Below are 20807 nucleotides of genomic sequence, written 5' to 3' on the forward strand. Positions count from 1 at the left end.
TCACCCCCATTAGCAGGTGATTAAATGTTTGTTTCAGACACCTAAGAGATACCTGCGTCAAGCTGTCGTGATGGCATGTCTCTACACAAACATGCACTGAAGTCAAGGTGAAAGACCGTAGCACAATCTGGCCCTAAAATAGGAGCCCAAGAGGGGAATCTGAAACTAACCAAAATCCAATCTAACCAGCTGGAAACTGCCAAATCTTCTTTGACAACAGGCTCCAGCCTCAAGCAAGTTTTAATCACAGAGTTATAGACCTCTTGATAAGAAGGCTTATAATAAAAAACAAATAGAAACAGACCATAATACAATAATCCATAGTTGTGGTGGCATTTAGTAATAAAAAATTAGAGAGGTAGCGCTTACTAAGGAACAAGCAAACTGTGAAAATCAAAATTGTATATTACCAGTATGTACGTAAGTGATCAATCTCTGAGTGACATCCAGCTGGGAGAATTTATCCACCATGAATCCTCTCTTTTGAATCACCCCATGCGCTGGAGGACGAGCAATCACGTACGTCAATTTTGTGTCATCGCTATCAGCATCTGTTGCATAAAGGTATTCTGTGGTGATAACGTGTCCTCCCTCCAGACACTCCAGTCTTGATTTTAATCCTGCCTGTAGCTCTGGGGGCTTATCATTAACTGGTATAATCTTGAAAGAATGAGAAGGGGAGGGAGAGGAGAGATATTTTCATTGATAGTTCAAAGTCCAAAAAGCAGTATTGGCCTAGATTTTATTCTAACAACCACCTTATTTCCTCTATCACTCAATGGGGGAGCTCATCTAACAAGCAAGTAATAAACTGTTGCCTCTCAGATATATTCATGTAGCACATTTCACACTCTGGGAAGGTTATTTGATCCATAACGGTTATCAGCTGCTGTTTATTCTAATTGTTATGGTCAAATGTTTAGCATCCGAGTCTCTCTCTGGGAACTGGTATCTATCAGTAACTTTGGACATCGGTGGTGCTGGTGGATTTGTTCCCAACCAACTACAGATGTAATGAATTCTGGGTAGCTTCCCCAATCAGATGAAATCTTACAAAATGTATTCCAATTAGAGTGCAAATAAAAAAATAAATATTTTCTTTAGAATGTAACTTTACCAAAAACATCTTGATGAGCTATTATGTAAATATCTCATTTCTATCAGCATCCTGAATAGCAAACTCACAGTGCAGAGGAGGTTACAAAGACTATTTCATGTTATGAAGCAATTGGTTGAGATGCAATAGTTAAGAGTGAGCCTACACTTCCATTTTAAGACTTATTTTCTACCTCCCTTTCCTTCAACACTTTAGCCTTTTATTGAAGGATGAGGTAGGGACCAGGGAAGAGATTTTAGGCGGGGGAGGTAGCAAGAGGTTTGGGTTGCTTACACATTTTATCTCAGTTCTGGATTCCTGGGTTCCCAACACTTGTTTTTTATTTTAAACTACAATGTTGTCATTTGTTTTATTCACTCTGATGGTATATTCTCTCAGCCTTAACTCCACCTTCATCTATGTCTGGGCATCTAGCTTCTCAGATAAAATATTAAACTTTAACATTACTTATGGAACTTTGAGTTATATTTCAGGCCTACAGCCGTTCAAAAAAATGTCCATCAACATTATTCAACAGAAAATGGGTTTTTCAACTGAACAAAGTTTTTCATGAAAGGGTCTGCTTTCCACAGAAAAATTTTGATTTTTCGTTGGTGGAGCTGGTGTGGGGGAAGAATGCCCAAAAACCTAAATATTTTAATTTGGCTGAGCTGCCATGGTGACTCACGTGAGTTGCAGTTTGGTTAACTTTTATCCCTATTCTCCTCTGTGGGCAGGGTTCCTTGGCCAAATTACATCTCCCTTGGTGCACTCCCCCACAATGGTGGGCCTTCTCTCCAAAAGGGGAATCCATGGTACATCGTGGGATATGTAGTCCAACCAGGGAGCCTGGCCTATAAAGGAGAATGCGAGCATGAGACACATGATCTATAAGTCCCCATAAGACTCTGTGACAGCATTTCCAAACAGAAATAGTTCACTCTTCAGCCACAATTTTTCTGATTTTGAATTTCTTTCAACAAATTGAAATTTTCTGTGAAAAATTCCAACAGCTCTATTCAGAACTCAATACTCCAAAGTTCATTGTTCTATAGATTCCCCCAGGAAGGAAGATGGATTACATCATGTGATCTATTTTCTAACTTCACAAATGAAGTAGTGTTTTGTAGAATTACAGTAAAGGAAATCTATCTGCATGAGAACAAAGCATACAACTAACAGTCACCAAACCACTCAGTCTTGCACTCCTTACTTAGGCAAGACTCCCTTTGATATGCCAACTGGGCTCCTAGTGCAACTGCATTTACGTGTTCAAAGATAGATTTTAAAAGGGCTACGGTAAATTTCTACCATGATTTTAAAGAGGTAGCTGTGTCTATTACACAGGATTTGAGACGGTTCAATAGCAGGAGAAAATAGCTACTAGGAAGAGAGAAAACCAAAGTGTCTTTTCCCATTTTGGTCTATAGGTAGGCTCCTGATTCTGCAAAGACTTATGCACATGCTTAGCTAGACACACATGGTAAGCAGTCTTATTAACTTCAGTGGATCTACATCTAGTGTGCATAGTTAAGCATGTGCATAAGTCTTTTCAAGATCAGAGCCTTAGTCATTAATAACTCTGGAGTCATTTTATAGACATTTCATCCAGGAGTCAGACTCAGCCTAAGCAGAAACCTTTCCGGGAAATCTGGTAAAAAGATTGATGAAAATTAAAAATCTACTTAGTCGAGCTAAAGTAACCAATATGTGATTAATACTTTCCAATTATATTTCAGTACAGTACATTGCTGAATTTGTTATTACCTGCCCTCTTAACACTCCATCTGCAGTGTTAAATCCATCTGTTGCTGAAAATATGACTATATCTTCAAGGGTTTCTGAATCATCATGCTGGTACCTTTTAACATAATTATAATGAAAAGTGATTAATTAAGTAGTGAAAATTAGAAACCTATAAATAGAAGGTGTGGGGGGGGGGAGGACTAAGGTCTATCGATGCCCACCACGTACAAATGATCCTGTGAGATGCTTCTGTTTAATCTTAGCATATTAGTCTAGAGCCTCAGCCAGCATAAAACAGCATCACTCCATTGGATTCAGTGAAGTTAGACTGATTTATGCCAGCTGAGGATCTGGATCATGATCATTCTGCAGTGGTGCAGAGGTAAGTGACAGAGATGAGTCCATGACATGAATCACAATTGTCTTCACCAGTGAATAGACAAAGAAAAAATCCCATGTGTGCATAATTGTGAAAATGTCTTGCATGACATGATATAAAAGACATTTATGTCCTCACCTCTAATAGGTGAAGAACCCAACACCCCTAGTCATGTATATTGTTGGACAGTATTCAATTTAGATAGCCCTGTTTTCTAAATGCACTCTAAAATTAATGACAAAATGATTTTTTCCCAAAAAAAATCTATTGGAGAAACAGAACCATTGTTAATTCTTTTGAAATGGAAACATTATTTGCAATGCAGAGATTTGTTTAATAAATAAATAAATAAATAAATAAATAAATGGTGGAACCCAAATGCATTACCTGACTTTGTAAGACTGCAAATCCTCAAGGGTAAACATATCTCCTTCCTGCATAATGAGTCCATACAGTTCAATGTGCTCATATTGAGGACATTTCTTCAGCTGGATTCGAAGATCATCCCCGGTGTCCAAGTCTGACACCATTAGATTCTCCCCAGAGATGAAGAAACTGGCACCTTCCTCTGTTAAATGACTGGTGAAAATCTTAAACAGTGATGAGCTCACAAAATGCACTGAGGCACTATAAGGAATAGCAAAATAATATACACGGGAAAATAATAAGTTCAACATGTCAGCAACTAACAAGTATTTCAAAGGCAGACTTTGGCATAGGAGTGTCTATATTGGATTTCCTACTGATCTGCTACCATTCTCAGTGCAGGTTCAGAGTCCGCCTCCCAGATTTCATCCACACGTCTCACCAGAAAGAAACCCACCTGCATTGCCCATGTTAACTTTCACATGGTGCTATAACACCACATAGATATGGGAAAGGTAGTACTGGTTCTGGTAATTGTTGCTGTCCTGTGACAGGGGTGGAGACAGCTTTCAATGTTGTACCCACATAGAACCATGACAGCCCATCTCTGTTTAATCAGGTAAACACCACCTGTTTTAGCAATCAGATGAGACCTATACTTTTCTTGGAGAAGCATAGTTAAATATTAAAAACCAACCAAGCAAAAAATACAAGCCATTTACCAGACAGTAGAGTAAGCGCCATAACTGAGCAGGAGGATATTGTGATCTACTACATTTCCTTGTATAGGAGAGAGGTTTGGTCAGAGTGTCTTTAACCAATCTTTTCTTCACTGCACAAAAGCGCATCTCAGTTTGATAGAAGAGACAAGTGAACCCATATGCAGGTGATCTTATTTAACTAGATGGCTTGCCCAACCCTGCTTGGAATCTGGATCAGCACATACAGTCCCTCCTGTGCTTTCAAAGCCCCTCAAATAAGTTCTAAAACCCTCACAGAAGTACTAAACGAGTCTCCTCTTCCTTTGCAGGCAGACAGGCTCAAAACACCCAAGGATTCCAAACACAAAGAAGCAGGGCTGGCTCCAGCATTTTTGCCGCCCCAAGCGGGCGAAGAAGAAAAAAAAAAAAAAAGATAAAGCCGCGATTGGCGGCACTTTGGCAGCAACTCTACCGCGCTGCTTCATTCTTCGGTGGCAATTCAGTGGCTGGTCCTTCCCTCCAAGAGAGACCGAGGGACCTGCCGCCGAAGACCTGGATGTGCTGCCCCGTTCCATTGGCCGCCCCAAGCACCTGCTTCCTGCTCAGGTGCCTGGAGCCGGCCCTGCAAAGAAGCCTCCATACACAAACCTACAGTCAAACAATGAAACAAAAACCATCAGTAACCACTAGGATGTATTCACTTTGTGTGTATGAGTAGAGGTACTGTTGACCTGTAGTGGCTCATCCATGGAGATGATAAAGTGACTTACTACTAATTTCAGCTATAGGAGTTCTCCTTACGCTCAGCGGTGGAGGCCTGTATGTTTGGAACTGAATCACCTAAGTTCTACTCCCAGCTCCCTACGCATGTGTAATTGCATCTGCTGTCTGCAGCACGTGGATGTTTCATACCACAGAAACTCACAACCATCTCCACAGCAAACTAACAGCAACCCAGCAAAATAAAAGACAAGGAGACAAAGCCTTTCTCAAGGAAGTAGACGGGAAGAGAGCATGTCAGGGCAGGTCTACACTACGAGGGAAAATCGATATAAGATACGCAACTTCAGCTACATGAATAACGTAGCTGAAGTCGAAGTATCTTATATCGAATTACCTACCGTCCTCACGGCGCGGGATCGATGTCCGAGGCTCTCCATGTCGACTCCGCTACCGCCGTTCGGGTTGGTGGAGTTACGGAGTCGATAGGAGCGCGTTCGGGGATCGATATATCGCGTCTAGATGAGACGCGATATATTGATCCCCGAGAAATCGATTGCTACCCGCTGATACGGCGGGTAGTGAAGACGTACCCTCAGAGAGACAAGGTCAGTGAGGAACGTGTGGTCGCAGATAACAACATCATTCATTCCTCAGGAAGGCTTTTGGGCTTGACATTCACATCAGTAGGATTCACAGGTCCCAAGAGTCCCTGTTTTAGAGCTTAACAGTACTGCCAAAATCTACTTGGCATGAGTTACCTTCTCTCCAGCCCTCTGGTGAAAAGCTTGTACTAAAAAGGTTGCAAGTCTACTCAATAGCACTATAGCTTGATGAAAGGTAGTTAGCACTTGCAGGTGAGTCATAATATTTCTGACCTGGTGCTGTGAATCAAACAGCAGGAAGAAAACCATTTTAACAACATGTTTGCTTCCATCACATTGCTCATAAAATACTGCCCACTTCAGTGAGTAAAACCATAGATAGATAATGTAAAAATGTGTAGAGCCTCTCTCTCTTCTCTTCAGACTCCAGCTAGAATAAAAAGCTTTCTCTATCTGCCTGCCTGAGAAAAGTTTGCTGCCTCTACATCCCTATAAACAAATACTGGGACAACACAGGGGCTGCAGAAAACCACTGACTATCCACTGAGATATAAGGAAGCTTATGAAGAAAAGTAACTTTCCCTTAGGAGGAGGAGGAGGAGCTTTTCCACTTGCTTCAATAACAGACAAAGCAACTAAGGAAGGGCTAGATATGTTTGCCCAGAGATCTTTGAGTCATAACTTAAGCTGCTAAAAGTTATGCCCTCATACTCTATCAAAGAGGCTTTTCTAATGGACATGAACCTTCTTCTTTGCACTGTGGTGGTTTTCAGGGTTTATTGAAGGTGTGACAAAGTCAGTTCTGACACAGATATAAGAGAGAGTGGTTTTGGGGTTTTTTTAAACTGGAAAAAAAACCCTTTATTTTAGTCTCTAAAACACAACATTCCCCTTCATTAAGTCAAGCGGAGTAGGTATGAACTGCCACCTCTTCATTAGAGGAAATCAGAAATGCTAGTCACATCAGGCTTGCCATTGAGCTGCAGCATTAAAATCAGCATAATCACCTTGCTTCATGCTCAGATTCCAGCACCATCAGGACATCCCCCTCACGGACAGGCCTCTTTATATTCTGGATGATGGATCTACTGGTGTCGTCCATGAATTCAACATGAACCTGGGTGCACTGGCCCTGCGAACCCAGCCGGCCCAGCACCTTGGTAACCTGGGCCAGTTTGAGGGGCTGTATGCGGCTCGTATCCATGACGGCTGCTCCGGTTGGTGGAAGGCAGATATATCAGCCCATGAATGGTGAAGGCCCTGTGACCTATGAGTGGAAAAAAGGTTACCTCAGGATAATCAGAGACACCTGAGTCCAGTTAAGGGCTGCCAGTGACCTTTCAAAACCACTCTTCGGGTGAGAAAGGAGGGGAGAGATATGAGGGAAGCTGCAGCAGAGGCACTGGCAGCAGGAAGGAAAGGCTTGTCCTGGTGGAAGGCTGTCTCTCCTCCCTATAGGGAAAGAAAGTTAAGAGCTGCTTGGGATAGGTCTGGTAACTAGGAGCCAGTGTAGTAAGGTAACGCCCTGAAGAGGGGGCAGGGGAAATTATTTCTGTTTGCATTGTGAGTTGGGGGGGGCTGTTTTGCTTAAGATAACTCCTTGGGGTAACCCTGTGGCCAATCATGTAAATAGGGGGAAATAAAGCCAGAGTGAGGGCGAAAAAAACCCTCCAGAGTCGGACTGATTTATTCCATCACCCCCTGCCTAAGGGAGAAATGCTGAGGCCGCTAAGGTAAAGGTGGTGTCCTGCCACAAAGAGCATAGTTAGATAAAGGAGACTGAGATCAGAGAATGGCCCCAAGCACAAATGCATATTAGATAACTACATTCGTTTTAAAGAATAGGGGCCTGAAGTAAAAACTCAAAGAAAAAGCAGCAATGAAAGTGACTAAGATTTAATTAATTAAACTTAATGTTTATCTTCTTCTTTAACAAGCGTTTACTGTTATTTTGGGAATATTATCAGTGATCATCTTCTACTCTGAATATGATCAAAAGCTTACCAGTGACTAGAACTGCCTGAATAGTTCAATGAATTTTGCTTCTTTCTGTTAATACTTTTGGGCAGATCAGTTTTCTCAAAAGCATCCACCTTTCATAATTACTTGCCAAACACCTCCTGCAAATAATTCTTGGTTTGTAGATTGTTCTTGAGTAGTTCACTGTTTTAAATATTCTAAATTCCAGTTGCCTTGGACAAATAGATCTCAAGGAAGGACTCAGTTATTTGATTGGAGCGCATTAACTCGTTCCAAGTGTGTACTTAAAAGTCACTTTCCACAGACATTCTCTAATCCCGACACAGAGCTGGCTGTTTTGCTGAACACTCCTGTCAGTGAACACATTTGCTAAAATATTTGTGGAAAGTACACACAACAGGAGCATGAATATAGATGGAGCAAATTCAGTGAATAATTCCAACTAATAGGACCAGAAAATGTTTAGCCTGTTCAAAAGAATGAGAGCACATTGGAAAGTCCAAGCATACAGCTTTTGGAATGACTCATTTACCAGTTGGTACCATACCACTGTCCTGGCATATAGGGTCTTGCATTCACATCCCATTCTCATCCTTTCACTGCCTAGGCCAACAAGAGGCGGAGGAATCACAGCAGTACTGGTCTCAGCTTAAAGGGAGACAAAATGCTTCACCATGCCTTAGCAGTCATTGCAAACTCACTAAATTGGACGAGAAGCAGTGCTCCAACAGGACTTGCTGGGTCCCACCTCTGGCTAAAAGATGTTAATACAGAATAAGCCCAATGCAGAGAGAGCAGAAACACCCTTCCCTATCATGGAGGGCTGCTGTTCTTTTTAGTCAAGAAGAAGTTATGTTGAATGGGAAAGGCTTTAAAAATGGAGCAAGGGAAGTTAGAGCTGCATGCGAACAATTATGGTAAAGCTTTAGACTGAATGCTGGAATGACCTCAATTCATAGGAAGAAGTCAGGCAACAATTGTGTGGGGCAAAGGAATGTATCCTCATAAAATAAGCAAAAAAATAAATTGGTTGACTGGTTTGAATATTTGAAGCACCACAATCAAAAGCCAGGACACACTTGAATAATCATCCTTTTTGTCATAGATTCAAATCCCTCAACTCTCCTGTTTACTCTAGAGCTGTACAGTGGAAAGTCATTAGGAAGGCATCATGTCGACAGATAATTAGGATACTTGATAAATACCTCAGGTGCTTCATCAGCCACAGGCATCACTGCGATGTTAAAGTTGAGTCCAGCCACTACTCCTCCCTGCTGGCCACTAACAGAAAACTCAAACTGTACAAACAGCGGGTCAGGACCACTCTCTCTCTCTCTCTGGAGGCATGTACGCCACTTTTAAATGTGTTACAGCATGCTGTGGGAAACAGACGTGACAGTATCACATAGACGTCGCAGGTTTAATTTCCTGAGTTATGGATGAAGAACATAACACGAGATGTGGCACTGGTGAAAACCACTGCACCCTGACTCACTTGGCATATTCATCATAAATCAACCTCTTACTGTAATCAAAATGAATGCAACCAAGCAGTTCTTCTGGCAAGATCCTCTTGATGTATATATACAGTAGAGCATTTGCATATTTTTGAAACATTATCAAGAAACCAACCACTCAGAATCATTGGGACTTATTGCAGCCATGCTGGGCCAAACTGATCCTTGGTGTGACTCCATTGAAACGAGGGAATTTGACCCACTGCGTGATCATAGAAACAATGAAAACATCATAATCACAAAGGAGATTTAGGTGTCCAAATCCAACTGGAAAATCTTCCCCTAATGCCTACTTTAATCAAAAGATCTGATTCGGTAAAATGAGTGCCTTTAAAAAATATTATACTCTTACTACCTGGAGTGAATTTACCCCAATATTTCTGAGTACACTGCATATAATATAGTTTAAGTAAATACCACCAAGCTACAAAACTTTGTTTAGTAGCACCCAGTGTACCATTCATTACAGATGAAGTCCAGCCCTCTGCAGTTGGACAGCATCATGACTAGTCACCATTTAAATCCCACTCAAAACAGCACCACATAATTTCTAGTAATATAAAATATTCCAGCTGTTTACCTGAGTGAAAGATGTCAGCGTAGAAATAGCAGGATCTTTTTTATAGCTTTTCATGCTGTCTATGAAAATTAGCTTCACCACATCATAAATTCTGTAAGAGGGGGAAAATGTTAGATCTTTTCTCAATTGGCTTATAATTTAGCCCAACAGTTTCATACATACCCAGGAGAAGAGGGAGAGAAACATGATTTAGTAACCATGTACATAAGCTGATTCTCTGGGGACTTGGTGTCTGTAAAGTGGAGGCGATTCTTTGTGATGTGCGCAATCTCAGTTTCTTTGACAACAGGTTGACTTGTAGTCCCAGGAACTTCCTCTAGCAACTGGTCTTTCACCAGCATAACATGAATCATTACCGTCTACAAAAGAATTGAAAAATTTGGGGACATAGACCATGAAATCTGATCATCAGCAGCTAGAGAATTCTGCTCTGCTGCTAACAGTAAAACATGTTTGGAAATGAAAAATACAATTTTCCATTTATCTTGTGCTTTCCAATACCTTGATATTTCTATTCATTTATTTTATTTGTGCAGTCCTTCCAAAGGAAACATGGGAGGGAACGAATAGCTAAATCTTTAATTGTGCTCCTGATCTTTTTAATTCTGGTGCAAATCAGGAGTAATTCCACTGATTTCACTGCAGTAAAACTAATTTTCCACAAGTATGAGATGAGAATAGGCTCATGAAGTACGTTAGCTTTTAGCAAGACGTTTGTTACAAACGTCCCATCATCCACATAGTTCCTTGCTATGCAATATTATATCTTCTGGGCTTTCCCCCCGCCCTTTCCAACAAGACCCTTTCCGTTCACTTCAATACGTTTTAGACTAGGCCCAAAGTAGTAAAATGATAATGTTTTCCAGAGATACACTGTATTGTAATAATACTTACTGACTCTGACTGACAATTTGGAAACCATGAAGATCTGCACACTGCAAATGGACAAGACAGCATGCATCTAGGAATCACTCGAACTCAAAGAACTGTTGTTGTTTTTTTTAACAGCATTAATAGCGCCTCAAATATTTTAAAACAGGTTCATGATTGTTAAACAGGCCCTTATTAGAGCAAAAAGATACTTCAACTATTACTGGACAAATCCATTTGCTTATCTGAAGTTTCCCAAAAATGAAGTATTAAAACCATAATAGTGTCCCTCCTCTCCCTGCCACACACACAGAACACTAACAAAATAAATGCTCTGAAGTCACTATGAACAATAATCTCCCAGGAATCATTTTCCCTTATTCTCTTTTTCCTCCGGAACTCCTCTGAAATGCTGCCTTGTCTGGTTTGGTCATCCATCTATTTTATATTTTAAACTCCTAGGACGGGGGGAGGATCTCGCATCAGACTGAGGGCCCTTCAAAACAACTGGAAACCTAGCAGATCCAACCCACGTATAGGGGAATCTTTAGGCAGAATACAGCCACTGCAGCAGCTCCTAGCTTCCATTGCAAAGGGTATTTCAGAGAGAAAGGGCATATGGTTGAGTATTCTTATTCCCCAGAAATTCCCAGCTGCTGAAACAGCCACCTGGAGTCTGTGGGAAACAGTGTAATAAAAAGCAGCCTGAAAAGTACTGAGGTAACACTAAAGGAGTGAAAGTTGGCAACACTAATATCACAACAACAGAAGCAGAATAAAGGAAGGGGTATGTGTTCAGAGTAGCTCTGGTTGAAAATTTTCAAACAAAACAATAATGTTAAGCAAGCCAGAGAGACTGCAGTGCATCATGGGAAATGTAATATGGCTCAGGCAGAAACTGAAATTAACATCAATAAGGAACTAAATGTTTCATTTTGGGTCAACAAGCAGAAATGAAATATTTTGATTTGTGAATGTTAAAACATTGTGTTTCAATGGGAAGTTTCATTCTGAACCATAATTTTTCAAAACTTTTCATTGCACAATTTTTTTAATGTTTTGATTTTTTGATCTAATTGAATATCAACACAAGGGATGAAATATCAGAATTTCCCATGGGACAGAAATTCCATGTTTCAATCAGCTCTACTCAAGAGACATGTGTGTCTAGAAATGCACTACGGGCATATGTTTGAAAAGGTTCTGTGAATTTAATGATGGATGTCTGGAAGCAAGTAACTGAAGCTTCAGGAGAGGCTGCATATGCATTGCTAACATCAGTTCTTCACAGTGAGATTACTGGGGAACCCGTGTTGCAAAGTTTGAATTAGAATCCCAAATCTGAACTTTCTCAAATTTCAGGGATGTTCGGATCAGTAGTTCCAATTCAGGTGCATCTCTAAAATGAGTCCGTGTTTAAGAGTTTCAGAGAGCTGGAGGGATAGCTGAATCAAATCGTAATCACAAATCTTACAGATTCTTACAGTTTCAGGGAACTTTAGCTATTTTATCCAGAACATGTGAAAAAGAAACAAAATATCAAACCTGGCCCAAGGAAGCGGTTGGGGTATAGGAGGGTTGGTATTTTGTTCTGGGAAGCTCACTGTGAAAAGCAAAGTTAAGCAACCTGTTCAAAATTGAATAATCAATTCATCAAGACAGTTCACACACCTTCATGCCTGTCTGTGATACAGTGTACCTCGAACTGTGATCCATCCATGCTGTGGTTCTTCCACCACCACCAGCTGAACAGCATCAAGTTTATCATTGCCCACAGTCTGAAGGGTACCCCAGGTAACTGGATGTGACTGAACTTCCAGTAAGTCAAGCCCTATAATGCACACATATAAGCATAACAGTTTAAGGATCGATCATAAGGATTTGGAAGACAGTTATTCAAATATTATTCAGCAGGTGGTACAGCAAAATTACTGGGGGCTAAATCCTCCCTCTTGGACCCAGCTTAAACAGCTGGGCTTGGTGAAGGGAGATTCTATGGGATTGTAAAGAGAGGAAAGAGTCATTTCCCCAAGTTGCTGTGCAGATCTGCTGAGACTGCAGTAATCACCCTGTGCCTCATGCCCAGAGTGAACAGATGGTGGGTCTACTTCACCAACACCACACTGCACAAGGACACAGAAGGAACTTTTTCAGAGTCATGAGCTGCAGGATTGGATAGAATGGGAGCTTATGCAAAACCCCCTGCATAAGCTCCCATTCTATCCAATCTGTCTGCTGTACGTCAGAATTGCACACAATTTGCTGCATTTAAAGTCCTCCCTGGCACAGAAGGAGAGGGCTAGATTTGCCCTTAGGAACAGGAACACCATTTCAGAAGAAACACAGTCAGCTCAAACCTTTGCTCAGTCAAACCAAACTTGCAGAATTTGCAAGTTTCAATACATAACTCAAATCCTGAATTTCCTTATCCTGCCCAGGACGGGATAGAAAAATCAGGTAATAGTGCTGGAAAGACTGTTTTTGAAGTGTTCTCAATAAGAAATAAAGGAAAGTACTGAAAACCTTGCAAGAAAGCCTGTCCTCATGAGATTTCCAGCTTACGTTTAAGCATACTTTATATCATGCCTTAACTGTGTTAACATTAATGCATCTGTATTGTACCTTTGGCATCTTCTTTAGGCTGAACAGCTTTTGCTAAGAGGAGATCTTTTATTAATATACATGTTTCTGTTGAAAACTTTGTAAGTGCAGAGTTCACTAGAACTGTGTTAATTACCAGGTTAAAAAAGATTGCAGCACTTAATTGTACTAAAACAGTCAAGCTGAGTGATTAGATAGTCCAGAAGATTGTCAGATATTAGTGATCTGTTGTACTGCAGCCTGGAGCCTTACAATTCTGTTTGGCCTGGTGGAGAATTGCTTGTCTGCGGGATGAAATCCACTAAGTAGCAGAGATCCTGTTTAAAAAAAAACAAAAAAAAACCAACGCTTCCTTCTTGCCAGACATGTGGAATTTCAAGGCTCCAGTATGGTAGGTGACTGTAAGGGTATATTATTAGAACTGGTAACTTTAACTACAGAAAGTCAACTTCACAGAGTACGTGTGTTGCAAGTGCAAACTGGAATGAGGCACATTTATGTTCAGTAAATTCCAGCAGCATCTCCTTTTCCTTGAAATGTGCTTATCTTAACCACAGAATCTTTTGGTTTTTGTCCACCAGGAATTTGAAGACTTGGCTATATCTAAAATAAGAAAAAAAACAAACAAACAAACAGAAAAACCAAACCAAATTCTCCTCTTGCTTACAATGGTGTAACTCTACCAGTGGGATTACTCTGGATTTACACTAATGTAAGAGAAAGGATTCTGGATGCTTGTTTTTCTAGCACCTGCCAGATATGTACAAGAAAATAAAATGAAATACAATGTAACAAAACTTAACTGTCTTAAACGACATTTTAGACTGTAAACTCTTTGGAATAACTGTAGGAACTCTATATACAAATGCCCAGATCTTGTACAGATTTAGGCAGGTAAATATCTTTACCTAAGTAGTCCCATAGACTTCAATGGGATTACTCACGTGTAATAAATTAAGCACATCCATAGGTGTTTCAAGATTGGCACCTATGTTTGTACAGTACACAATACAATGGAATCCAGAACCTAACTAGGTCATCCACATGCTACTGTAATTTAGTTATTAAAGATTATTGAAATATGGGGAGATTCCCCCTATACAACATCCAATTTTTTGGTAGAAAATAGAAAACTGAAATATTTCAATTTGGAAATATCTCTTGCAGAGCCTATGGAAATTGTTGTTTGGGTGCCTCCTGCTCCCATTCTTCTGTCTTTCACCTCCCATGATGAACCACTGTGTCCCCTGTTGGAAAGGAGAGGTAATCCATCATGGGAATCACTGGTCAAGAGTTTTGATAGAAAATTTTCCAAAAGCCCTATTCTTTAAATAATAATCTGAACCAGATACTGAATCCTACAGTATTTCAAAATGAAGTTCTTGACACTGGTGAGAAGATTTGATCTGGGTCCTTCTGATCCTGTTATTTCTATCCTTTAGTTCAACTGTTATGCATTTTTGTAGAAAGAGTTAACCATTTACCAGCTTAAAAACCACAAGAAAATAAAATGTGTTACACTCTTATTTATTTTCTGTCACTCTTCTACAAGAAGGGGAACACAGTTTGCCTTCATCTTTCTTCTATGTTCAGGACTGAATGATTCCTCAAACAAGATTTTGTTTTTAAACAATTCTTACATCAATAAAACTACTTGGGATGCTGGCAAGATTCCCTTGTCTCTGGAGAATTCAGCACTTGTTCTATGGCCCAAAGCTCCATTCACATAAACTCTGCTCTACAGATTTACTATTTTTGCATGAGGAAATTTGGAAGATGCAGAGCAAAGTTGGAAAAGCTCCCACAGTACAACTTTATCTCCTTGTCAAGAATAATACAGCACATACATTTTTAACAAGATTTTAAATAAAAAGAATCTCTCTCCGCCCCACTAAAAAAGTTCTGTAGATGTACTGAATGTTTTAAAATTCATCACTTGTCCTTGCTCTAGTGTTTTGCAGAAGCTTGTGTACATTTCCACTCCGATGGGATCCTCTGCTACAATCTGGCCAAAAGCAGGAAGTGAGGTCTCTGAAGACATGATCCTAATGGTGCAGACCGTACCTATCCAATCAGCATTGTACTTGAAAGTCAAGACACTTCTGTCCACTGGCTTAGATATGCCAAGAAACTCAGGAACGTCTAGAGAGCTTTTTTCCAAACTGAGTAATACTTGATTTTGGATTCCTGATCTCTACATGAAGAACAAAAGTCTCTACAATGATCTCCAGTTCAGTAAACCCAGATGTGAGAAATTTAATATTGTATTACATCCTATATAAAGGAATGCAATTTGCTTTAGCCATTTATGTAGCAACCTATGAATGCATTTATTGTACAATTTTACTTTCAGCAAAATCTATATTGTAAATAGACAGTCAATAGGAAGAGAGGGTGCTCAATGCCTCACAGAATCAAATTCTTAAAAATAATACTTTGGACTTGCATTATGGGCCAAACCCTCGGCTGCCACAAATCAATAAGTCAATTTACAGTAGCTGAAGATATGACCCCATATATTTTTGATTCCCTGTGATTGTCTCAGTAAATACTAACGAAGGTTCAGAATACCTCCCAGAAACAGATAACGTATACGTTTTATAGTCGGGAGAAGTAAATCACACAATGGTTAAGGGACCTGCATAACCTCACAAAGGCAATCAGTGGTATTGCTGAGGATAGAACCCAAGATTCCTGACTCACATATCTCTGCTCTAGTCCCTAATGACTATCATTGCTGTACTCGGTAATATCCTATCAATACTTTCAATGCTGCTTCCCAGCATGCTGTTCATTGTCTTAGCATTCTCCTAAGATCTATGCAAACATCTCCATCTATGCAAATCATTTACAAGACAAGTTCCTGTTTCTATCTTCAATGCACAAGCATTTTAAAATAAAAATGTATATCAAAGAAATGTTCAAATATTCTGACATTGTGCGTGGTGTGACAAAGTTCCTCCTCTACCTTGGTGGGTCCTGCGCTTATTGGCAGATTTGCTCACCTCAGTGATCTTCCCCCACAGTCTGTATCAACTCCTCCTGTGTCTGATCAGGAGTTGGGAGGTTTGGGGGGAACCCGGGCCCGCCCTCTACTCCAGGTTCCAGCCCAGGGCCCTGTGGATTGCAGCTGTCTATAGTGCCTCTTGTAACAGCTGCGTGACAGCTACAACTCCCTGGGCTACTTCCCCATGGCCTCCTCCAAACACCTTCTTTATTCTCACCACAGGACCTTCCTCCTGGTGTCTGATAATGCTTGTACTCCTTAGTCCTCCAGCAGCACACCCTCTCCCTCTCAGCTCCTTGTGCCTCTTGCTCCCAGCTCCTCACACGCACTTCCTCTCCTCGGGCTCCCCCTCGCCTGACTGGAGTGAGCTCCTTTTTAAACCCAGGTGGCATGATTAGCCTGCCTTGATTGGCTGCAGGTGTTCTAATCAGCCTGTCTGCCTTAATTGGCTCTAGCAGGTTCCTGATTACTCTAGTGCAGCCCCTGCTCTGGTCACTCAGGGAACAGAAAACTACTCATCCAGTGACCAGTATATTTGCCCTCTACCAGACTCCTGTACCCCACTGGTCTGGGTCTGTCACAGTGGTCTTTGAGAAAGCCTTGTACGTCAGAAAAACTTAGGTACATTGCACCAAAGTAAACCCTTGGGAGATCACTGTGAATTTGAATTTCTGCTTTGCTGTTAAAACAAGATGCAATTTAAAGACAAGAAAATCATTGCCTGTTTCCTGTGAGAGATGTGTCTTTGAGGATACTAGCTTATGCCTATGGTTTCACACACACGATCTTTGCTTCATTTCAGAATTCTACATGGCAAAATTCACCTTGTGCAGAGGCCTGGCAATACATCACTTAAGTCCTACTTAAGACCTCAAATAGAGCTTAAGTGGTGCATGGGCCTTGTACTTGCTTTTTCCACAGGAGTGAATTTCACTCTGTGGTACTATACTCGTCCTCTTCCCAACTTATATTAAACTGGTAGGTTACCTTTGAATTCATATTTAAGAGGAAAAATATTAGAAAACCTCTGTTGTACTAAACTCTGGTATTGTAACACTTTATCTGTAACTGAAAGCTCTTCATCTCCGTGTCACATTCAAATGGAGCTCTCCAAGCATGATTACATAGACCAAAGTGCCTCTTTGTGAGTATTGGAGAAGGTCTAACTTGGGTAGGGGGAGGGATGTTAATAATGGCTGGGATTTTCAAAGATATCTAAGAAGTTAGGCATTCAACTCCTGTTGGCTTTCAATGGGACTTGGTGCCTTATTCCATTAGGCCCTTTTGAAAATTCCAGCAAATAATAATGGGTCAAATCACCACCTTTATCTCTATATGTGAAGGGTCTGAAAACCTCAGTTGTGTGAGGAGGGGGAAGAGAAAATGCCTATGAGACATCATACCTCCCTGTTCCCCGACCTAGCAAAGGGCTTACTACAAGCATGTGAGGTGGCTATAACACAGAAGACAGCTTGGAATGGGACTTGGAAGGTTTGCTAACAAGGTATTGCAATCTACTATAGAGTTCATAGAGGCTGAGAGAGTGTCCTGACTCATCGTACCCCTTTTTCAAGTTGTGAACCTATGTTTAGGAGGACTTCCACAGTCCAGGAGAAGACCTGTTGGCAGAGCTCAATCAGACCTAAGCTAACAGAGCTTGAGGGATGAGGTACAGGGGTCTAGGAAGAAGCATGGTACTACAGAATGGCCTTGGTCTCTGGCAGCTCCCCTAAGAGCCACCAGTTTGAGGATCATCCTGTAGCAGGGAGGGGCAAACCTAGCTCCACCTAACACAATAACGTGATTGAAATTTCACAAGGGCAAACTACCTGAATTTCCTGTCCCCTGTAGGGATTTTTCCATGCAGGGGATCGATTTTGGATGAAGTTTCTACTGTAATTTAGAATGCCACACCACGTTCTGAGCAACCTGGGCAGGAGGGGTCTTATAAATAAATGGTGAATATTGGAGATTGTAAAAGGATTACGGTCCTGATCCTACTCCAATTGAAATCAACAGCAAAGCTCCCTTTGATTTCATCTGAACTGGAGAAGGATGTAAACGAATATACTTTTTCATCTAAAAGTCACTCTATAAGGAAAGTAACAAACACATATTTAAGAACCTTTGACCAAAAACAGCAACAACAAAAACCTCACTTAATTTCACAGATGAACTTTGATATAATTGTTTTGTTTTCAGATTTTCTTCTTATGGATTAAAATTATTTTACTCAAATACACATACGGGGACCTTAAAATTCTTTTTTTTTGCTGAACCTTAAAATTCAAATTTTGTAAACGAATTTCAGATTTTTTTATTGTTATGATCCCTGAATCCCAGCAAATGAATATGTGCTTGAAAGAAAATTACTTAAATATCTGCTATTTCAGCACCAATGAGAACCTACCTGTAAATTCGCAGCTTCACGCGGCCCTCTTCCAAAAGTGGGCAGCCATTATGAATATATTTTACTTCGTTGGGCAAGAAATGGCTGTCAAATATCTCTTAAGCTAAGCGGCATCAACAAACCGATAAAACTAATTTTATGTAGTTTTATCAGTCAAATCCTGTAGGCTTTAGTCAGGAAACCAGTGGGAGTTTTGCTTGAGGATTGGGCTGCCAGATTGGACACATACTACACATTCTGGATAAATTGTCCAGTTCAAATGATCACATAAGATCAAGTAAAAAAGTATTACTTACCACTGTGTCCATTATTTCGCCCATTTTCATAGAGATGTCTTGAACAGGGCCCATTCACTCTAGAAAGACATTTTCCCTGAGGGCAGGGACTACCCAATCAATATTGGGTGACATAACTACAGGGCTTATTGCACCTTTGTCTGAAACACTTGCTGCTAGGCATTGTGAAAGACAGGATATTAGACTAGATGCACCCATTGGTCTGATCCTGTATGCAATTCCTATGTTCCTAATACATATCAAGCCATGTCAGGGAAAGCATCTCTCCCGCTCTTTCATTCTTCATAATTCGAATGGCATTTTTGCTGGGAATTTCTTGGAAACCAGAAAGGTCTATAAAAAGCGCCAAAGAGTCCTGTGGCACCTTATAGACTAGCAGATGTATTGGAGCATAAGCTTTCGTGGGTGAATACCCACTTCATCACACTTCGTCAGGGGCGTCTAACGAAGTGGGTATTCACCCACAAAAGCTTTTGCTCCCATATGTCTGTTAGTCTATAAGGTGCCACAGGACTCTGTCACTTTTTTACAGATCCAGACTAACATCTGGCTACCCCTCAGAAAGGTCTCGTTAACTTCAATGTCTCTTAGCATCTCAGCAACACTTGGGGATGCTCAGTCTCTCAATACTTGCCCATCCCTATATCTCTCTTTGGGTGCAGGGCTTGTTACAGAGAAAAAGATAGGAGGAGGGGTGCAAATTGTGCCGTGAACATCAAAACTGTAAAGATGGCTCTTATAAAAGGGCTTTACTAAATGGATGGAGCAGTAAAAAAAATAAGTAAAGCATCAACAAATCTCCCTGGTGCAGCACAGCAGCTACCTGGGAGAGTGCAGCTGTTGCGCTGCACCGGGCAGCATCCCAGGCACCATGGCCAGAAGAGGAGAGACTCTGGCCCCGCCCCCTTCATTTCCCTGACTGATGGCTCCTTGCCCCACCCCCAGGCAGTGGAGGAGGGGCATGAGATCCTTTGGGCTCCCCCCAACCACTGTGCGTCTCCCCGGGGAACACTGATTAATGCATCAGTCTCAGCTGTTCTCTCTATTGACTTCAGTTCAGATGAGCCTGGTCAGGAAGATGAGCCTGCTGAAGTTAATTGCCAATGGGCTTTGGTCGAGGCTGATTTACATTTCAAACAACAAAAACAACAGAAGCAACTGGTCAGAGGTCCATCTGCAGTGTGATAGGTTTTGATTGCCATGAGAAGGAGCATGGCAATCAAAGGAAGGAACTTACCTCAGGTGTAAGTTTCTCCATTCTTTGTGTACCTGACTCATTTAAAACCACCTCTACCTTACAAAGGTTCCTCTCTTTGGAGACATTAAAACGTAATTAATTATCAGTCACATACACCACCCATCCCCTTTCAACACTGATGTCTTTATTTACTAAGACAAGTTTTGCTGCTTCCCCATGTCCAAGATGCACCAGAAATATCAGAATATCCAACTTCAGAAAACTGCTCACAGCTTCCATCTTTTGGACTCAGCTATTTCCTTTTATAAGGCAAAGAAATCCAATGGATGAAAGTAATTAATTTATGCAGTTACCGAAGCCTTTTTTTGCTCAAGAGAGGCTTGAAAGCTCTTGCAGCTTTGCAGATATTAAAGGGCATTTTGCTTCCTGTTTTATTTTCAAAGTAAAAAAAAAAAACAAATACAACCCATTTTCTCTCATGCTGTTGTGGTTTCTTGCTCCATATCACCCAGTTGCCCGATTGGCTACACTTGAGTAGCTCATAGGTGTTGTTGGGTATTACAGCAGCATAGTTTGCAGTTCATTTGACAAGCGTTCAACAGATGGTGATCATTCCCCTGGTATTCAAAGAGACCAAAGTCACTCTATAGGGAGAAGAAAGATGCTGAAGTGAAACGGTAGCTTATAATAAACTAAGAGAAATCATGAGATCTTTACCTCAGAAGCAGAGGAGAC

At 40.9% G+C, this 20807-nt stretch overlaps 1 protein-coding gene and 1 pseudogene across 1 annotated transcript; both read right to left on the reverse strand.

The window, feature by feature from the left end:
• The window catches only part of LOC123375778, a 92989-nt pseudogene extending 72857 nt beyond the window's left edge, over positions 1-20132 (reverse strand).
• LOC123376424 (40S ribosomal protein S28-like) lies at positions 6617-6817 on the reverse strand. The gene has a single exon (XM_045028389.1). It carries the CDS (start codon positions 6815-6817, stop codon positions 6617-6619), a length of 201 nt encoding a protein of 66 aa, XP_044884324.1.
• Positions 20133-20807: the final 675 nt, after the last annotated feature.

Source organism: Mauremys mutica, chromosome 8 (assembly GCF_020497125.1).
Source record: "Mauremys mutica isolate MM-2020 ecotype Southern chromosome 8, ASM2049712v1, whole genome shotgun sequence".
Lineage (NCBI taxonomy): Eukaryota > Metazoa > Chordata > Testudines > Geoemydidae > Mauremys > Mauremys mutica.

Excerpts from the sequence above, each read along its gene's own strand:
- LOC123376424 (XM_045028389.1), bottom strand. The coding sequence starts at position 6,817 with ATGGATACGAGCCGCATACAGCCCCTCAAACTGGCCCAGGTTACCAAG.